The sequence below is a fragment of the Pithys albifrons genome, chromosome 21 (genome assembly GCF_047495875.1).
Source record: "Pithys albifrons albifrons isolate INPA30051 chromosome 21, PitAlb_v1, whole genome shotgun sequence".
Lineage (NCBI taxonomy): Eukaryota > Metazoa > Chordata > Aves > Passeriformes > Thamnophilidae > Pithys > Pithys albifrons.
The window spans coordinates 9,276,905-9,283,767 of NC_092478.1; the positions used below are offsets into that span (position 1 = coordinate 9,276,905).

The 6,863-nt window shown below is 55.9% G+C and overlaps 1 protein-coding gene across 1 annotated transcript in view; it reads left to right on the top strand.

The window, feature by feature from the left end:
- Nucleotides 1–5,641, top strand: part of LOC139681459 (S-adenosyl-L-methionine-dependent tRNA 4-demethylwyosine synthase TYW1-like) — a 107,340-nt gene extending 101,699 nt beyond the window's left edge. Inside the window, exon 16 of the mRNA XM_071574858.1 lies at nucleotides 4,044–5,641. Coding sequence (XP_071430959.1) covers nucleotides 4,044–4,265 — 222 coding nt within the window. The 3' untranslated portion in view covers nucleotides 4,266–5,641. The remainder of the gene's footprint in view (nucleotides 1–4,043) is intronic.
- Nucleotides 5,642–6,863: the final 1,222 nt, after the last annotated feature.

A 6,863-nucleotide genomic window follows, 5' to 3' on the forward strand; every position in this document is an offset into this window, starting at 1 on the left:
TGGGTCTTAAACCTACAGAGCAATCACAAATTCCTTAAAATCCAGGCTGTAAATCTCGAGGCCAATTGTGGCTCTTCTCCCCCACCCCATGTTTGTCTGGTTTTTATTCCTCAACAGAAGCAATTTCTTCCCAGGACACACTTGCTTCTATTTCATCCTGTTTTATGGCTGTGCTGTTGCAGCACTAAAAATATTTGCTATTATTTAATCTGCTTTTGTAATGATTTCCAGGCAGCTTCAGTGGGTTGTTGGTGGGAATGTTCTAACAGAGTCATGGAGTGCTTTGAGTTGGAAGGGACCTTAAAGCCCATCCAGTGGCACTCCTGCCATGGGCAGAGACACCTCCCACTGTCCCAGGTTGCTCCAAGCCCTGTCCAACCTGGCCTGGGGCAGCCACAGCTTCTCTGGGCACCTGTGCCAGGGCCTGCCCACCCTCCCAGCCAAGAATTCCTTCCCAATATCCCATCTAACCTTCTGGCAGTGGGAAGCCATTCCCTGTGTCCTGTCCCTCCATCCCTTGTCCCCAGTCCCTCTCCAGCTCACCTGGAGCCCCTTTAGGCACTGGAAGGGTCTTTCAGGTGTCCCTGGAGCCTTCTCTTCTCCAGGTGACCCTCCCAACTCTCCCAGTCTGGCTCCAGGCCTGGAGCATCTCCGTGGCCTCCTCTGGGCTCTCTCCAGCAGCTCCATGTCCTTCTGACGTTGGGAATCCCATATCTGGGGCAGCTCTGCAGGGAGGTCTCACCTGGGTGGGCAGAGGGGCAGAATCCCCCCCGTCCTGCTGCCCACACTGTGGGACCAGCCCAGGGCACGGGGGGGTCTCTGGGCTCCAGGGCACAAGGCCAGGTCGTGTCCATGGCAGGGAGTTGGAACTGGATCATCTTTAAGGTCCCTTTCAACCCAGGCCAATCTATGATTCCATGTTGAGCTTCTCATCCTCCAGCACCCCTAAGCCCTTCACCTCAGAGCTGCTCCTCAGGGCTGCTCTCTATCCTGCTCCACCCAGCCTGCATTTGTGCCTGGGGTTGCCCTGACCCAGGTGACCTGGCCCTGTTGAACTGTCAGTACCCAAACTTGGTGTGGTGGCCACTCTCCATGTCCTCCTTCTGGCTGCTCTGCTGCTCCAGCATCTCCTGGGGCTTTGCTGCCCTTCCTGAGCCACTCTGGGCCAGGGGGTTGAGGGCTCTTTATGAGCTCGCCCTTTGTGATCAGGCAAAGGTTGCACTCCATGATCTGGGAGGTCTTTGCCAGCCTTAATGAGTCTGTGATTCCACCCTGGGATTAGAACATGCCATTGGTTTCCAAGGGAAAGAGCTTTACCTGTGCAGCCAAGGTGAAGTCTCAGCTCTGTGTGCTGGGTTGCTCTTAGGTGGCCTCGAGGCTCTCTGAGGACCCATGGACCTGTTAGTGCTCCACATCCATCGTGGAATCATCTCAGCACCTTCCCTGCTCTCCCATGTGCCTTAAAGGCTCTGCTGGATCCCCTGATTGGGGTTTAATTTGTGTGGGAATTTGCAGTGTGGCATTGAACCAAACCTGGGGGAGCAGAGTCTGATGAGAGGTGTGAACTTGTCACTTCACACCTCCAGAGGCACCGGGAGAGGAGCTCAGATCTCCAGAGCCCTGATCCTCTTGGGATGTGGATGTCCCTTCACACCTCCACAGGCACTGGGAGAGGAACTCAGATCTGCCTGGAGAAGAGGAAGCTCAGAGGTGACCTCAGCACTGTCTGGAACTGCCTGAAGGGAAGTTGTGGCCAGGTGGGGGTTGGTCTCTTCTCCCAGGCACTCAGCAATAGGACAAGGGGGCACGATGGGCTCAAGCTCTGCCAGGGGAAATTGAAATTGGAGATCAGAAAAACTTCTTTGCAGAGAGAGTGCTCAGGGATTGGAATGGGCTGCCCAGAGAGGGGGTGGATTCCCCATCCCTGGAGGTTTTTCAACTGAGCTTGGCCGTGGCACTGAGTGCCATGATCTGGTAAAGGGACTGGAGTTGGACCAGGGGTTGGACTTGATGATCTCGGAGGTCTTTTCCAACCCAATCCATCCTATGATTCTGTGGTTCTATGATCTCCAGAGCCCTGATCCTGTTGGGATCATGGATGTCCCTTCACACCTCCACAGGCAGTGGGAGAGGAACTCAGATCTCCAGAGCCCTGATCCTGTTGGGATGTGGATGTCCCGTCACACCTCCACAGGCACAGGGAGAGGAACTCAGATCTTCAGAGCCCTGATCCTGTTGGGATCGTGGATTGTGGCACCTGCTTTGCAGCTGACCCGTGGTGTCCTCTGTGCTGCTTTGCTGGTGGCTCACACAACACATCCCCCTCCTGGGCATGTGAAACACGAGCCTTGGGCGAGTTGCTCCTGCCCAGCTCGTTCCCCAGAGCTGTGACTGCGCAGTGTCCCCTCCCTGCCCGAGGGGAGCCGATCCCGGTGGGAATGCGCTGCCATTCCCGAGGCTGCTGCTGACGATCATCGGCCACCTCTGATGGCAGCGTCTCGCAGGTGTCAGCAGTTTTTCCAACCAAAAAAGCTTTTAGCTCTTGGGCAGAAAGTCAAGTGCCTTTTTAAATGCACAGCCATCAAGTTTGGGGGGGGAAAAAAACCCCGACCCACCACAAGCAAGGAGTGAGTCTGTTTTCCCTATTTTTTTTTTTTTTTGGATGAAATGCATAATGAGCTCTTAGCTCAGATAAATCCTAATTGAGGATTCAGGCGAGGCTGGTGCTAAATTAGCAGAGCAGGTCTGCGAGACAAATGCAGCTTCAGCTTGTCAAAATGAGCAATTCTTCAAATTCTCACATGGAAAGAGGATTCATGTCATTAAACCTCTTTATCTTCCTCTGTTCCCAAACACAACCCTCTTGCCCCTGTCAAGAATCACCCAAATCCATCCCAATCCCTGCTCTGATGCTGCTCCACTACCATTTCCCAGGCTCTGCTGCTCTGCAGTTGGACACACACGTTCTGAGCAGGAGCTTTGGTTGCCCTTGGCCCCCAAGGGGCACCTGGGCATTGCTCCCAGGTTTGCACATCTCCTCCAGGGCTCCTCCAGTTCCCACACCAAGGTCTGTCAGGTGTAAGTGTCCTCTGGGAACAGCAGGCAGGCCTGGGAAGGCTTTGGGATGCACTGTGGGATTGTTCCTCCTGGGAAAGGGGCACTGAAGTGAGGGTGGGATCTGGTGCTTTGAGGGGCCCAGCAAAGCATCCAACAGAGTGCAACCCTCATGGAGGTTATCATGGGATGGTTTGGGTTGGAAGGGACCTTAAAGATCATCCAGTGCCACCCCCTGCCATGGGCAGGGACACCTCCCACCAGCCCAGGGTGCTCCAAGCTCTGTCCAGCCTGGCCTTGGACACTCCCAGGGATGGGGCAGCCACAGCTTCTCTGGGCACCTGTGCCAGGGCCTGCCCACCCTCACAGCCAAGAATTCCTTCCCAATATCCCATCTAACCCTGCCCTCTGGCAGTGGGAAGCCATTCCCTGTGTCCTGTCCCTCCAACCCTTGCCCCCAGTCACTCTCCAGCTCTCCTGGAGCCCCTTTAGGCTCTGGTAGGGGCTGTGAGGTGTCCCTGGAGCCTTCTCTTCTCCAGGTGAGCCCCCCAGTGTCCCAGCCTGGCTCCAGCCCAGAGGGGCTCCAGCCCTTGGAGCATCTCCGGGGCCTCTTCTGGACTCTCCAGCAGCTCCACCTCTTTCCTGTGCTGAGGAATCCAGACCTGGAGGGAGCTCTGCAGGGGGGTCTCCCAAGGGCAGAGTAGGGGGAAGGATCAATTCCCTGCTGCCAAAGAGCCTGTGATGACTAAAGCTGTGAGGAAAACAGGGATCCTGTGTCTGTGTGTTGTCCAGCCCTGGGAATGGGATGTGGCTCTGGATATTCATCCACTGCAATTTCTTTTGGGTTCCTCTTGAGGCCATTCTGGATGGCTTTCCCCTGGCCCTCGGGGTGGGTATAGAGTTGACCCCCTGAACCCACACCCAGCTTGCCTTGGCACAGGTGTGGGTTTGGTGTTCCCATCACTCCATTCCCTTTGTTTTCCCTGCAGTTCAAGGTCGGTGGCGAGTGGCACACGTGGATCGACTACGAGCGCTTCCAGCAGCTGGTGCAGGAGCACCAGCTCAGTGGTGGCTCCAGGAGCTTCTCAGCAGCTGATTACACAGCCAGGACTCCTGCCTGGGCTCTCTTTGGGGCCAAGGAACGGGGCTTTGACCCCCTGGATGTGAGACACCAGCGGAGGAGCAAAGCTCGGGACCTCTCCGGCTGCTGAGCTCGGGGGCTCCTCCTCCAGGCCCACCCCGCCCTTTGGGTCTCTCCATCACGTTGGGTGGTGAGAAGGAGCTTCAGGCCTTGATTGAACCTTCCCCTCCTGCTTTTAGGGCTTCCTGGAGGAAAATATTCGTGACATTCTCTGGCTGAAATCAGAAGTTCCTCAGCAGTGACCTCCTCAGTGGAGAGTGTTGGGAGTTGGATGTTGGTGGACGTGGAATGGGAGTGTTCCTTTGAGTCCTGTGCCCTGCTGGGAGGAGGGCCTGGCACATGCCAGCCCCCTGCTTGGCAGCAGAACATTCCACAGCCCCAAGGATAAGGATTTCAGCCCCACAAGCTGGTTGGATCAGTGCATGTGGGACCTGGATGGAAAAGCCTGATCCCTGCTGGGAATGGCATTGTATGGACTTAGTTCAGGTTTATGGATTCAATTCCTGTTAACAAAACCTCATCCCATCCAAGAAACTTGGGAATGGTGTGAGTAACAGCACCCCAGCTGACACCAGCTGTGACTTCTGGGACCTGCCCAAGGATCTTGCAGCTTCATGGGGTTGGGGGTGAATGTTCCTGAGCAGTTCTACCCCACTCCCAGCAGCCCTAAACCCCCATGTTCAATCCCTCAAAGCCCCGGCTGTGTGTGCCCAGTGTCCATGGGGAGCCTGGATGGAGGGATGGAGCTCCCCCTGCTCCCTTGGGAAGCTCCACAGCCTTGGACTATCAGGTGGAAATGAATACTGGACCCAGCTGAGGTCTCTGTGGTCAAAGCCACCACCTCTTCTCCTTTGGAGGTCCCTCAGGAGTTGCTCTTGGCCACCCTGGGCACTCTGGAGGTGCTGGAGCCCAGCTGGGAAAGGCTTTTAGATGAGGAGATGGTTCCCTTTCCCTTTGTGCTGCATCCATGACAGAGATCAAACCCCTGGGCACATTCCTGTGCCTTCAGTGCCCACATGGCTGAGCCAGGCAAACCTCTGCCCCTTCCCAACTGGCCTCCCACACCTTTTCCATGGCTCCCACCCCTGGGCAGCCCCACCTTGGGCACCTCCTCCTCCCCAAGGGCACTGGGGCTGTGGATCCTGCAGCCAAAGCCCTGCAGAGGAGCCTCATGGAACCAACACCAGAAATGGCTTTAACTCACCCTCAGAGGTGTCAGCTGGGGGTGGGAACACAACTCAGCCCTGCTCTGGGCTCTGGTTGGACTCCAGGACACGGATCAAAGGTGTGCCCAGAGGAGACCCCTCAGCCCCCTCATTCCACAGTGCTGAGGGTGGTGAGAGTTCCTGGGGTGGGGATTGTCTTTCTTTTTAAAAGCAGCCTCGTTTCTTAAGCTGTAAAAAGTGTTTCTAAAGAAGAAAGGAAATAAAAGTAATGTTGCCTGGAGCCCCTTTGGTGTGTGGCTGCTGCACAAGGCTTTGTACAAGGGGATGGTAATTTGATTTTAAGGAGATCAAAAGCACCAATGTTGCATAATGTCTCTTTTCTTAACAGGATGTGGAGTGGAAGGGAGGGCATTGGTGTGTCTGTGCATGATGGGTGCAAAACTGATGCAAAAAGTCACAGAATCCCAGAATGGGTTGGGTGGGAAGGGATCTCAAAGCCCATCCAGTGCCATCCCCCTGCCCTGGGCAGGGACACCTCCCACTATCCCAGGTTGCTCCAAGCCCTGTCCAACCTGGCCTTGGGCACCTCCAGGGCTGGGCACTCCAAACCTCCCTGGGCATCCCCTTCCAATGCCTGACCACCCTTTCCATGGAGAAATTCCTCCTGATGTCCCACCTGACCCCTTGAGGCTGTTCCCTCCCCTCCTGTCCCTGTTCCTGGAGCAGAGCCCGACCCCCTGTCCTGGCTCCCCCCTCCTGGCAGGGATTGCAGAGCCAGAAGGTCCCCCCTGAGCCTCCTTTTCTCCAGGCTGAGCCCCCTCAGCTCCCTCAGCTGCTCCTGCTGCTCCAGCCCCTTCCCAGCTCCACTCCCTTCCCTGGAGCATCAGCTGGCTGAGGGCAGAGCTGGAGTGCTGGAATGGCATGTTTGGTGTCCACCATGACCCACCATATTCCCTGCTCTTTGGCACCTCTTCCTCCTTCCTACATGACCTCCATCCCTCACCCCTCCTCCTGTCCCTCTTGGGGTCCAGCTGGAAGCTGCTCCAAGAGCAATTGGGGCAGGATTCACTCCTGCAATTCCTCTGGAATTGCCTTGAGGTCGGGGCAAACCTTCCAGCTCAGGCAGCTCCCTGTGATCCTCTTCCAGAGGATGCTCCAGGCTGGACAGTTCCACAGGGAAGCTTTAATGGAATAGGATGTGCTCTGAAAAACAGGGATTTGAATTCAATGAGGTGTTTTGTGTTCTGCCAAAGGTCAGGAAGAGATCCCAGCTGGGGAAAACCTCTGTGATGTCACAACTGCAGGATCAGCCCACGCTCTTGTGATGCTCTAAATACTTTGGATTTAATAACTGAGTAATTCCAACCCATTTTCCATAGGTTTTGATCTGGATCACAACCACCCTCCAGCAGTGGGGGCACAGGGGGGTTTCCATCCTCCTCCTGCCCCCAGTGCTGCCCAGGACCCTCCTACAGGACTCTCCACCCTCTGGATTGGGGCAC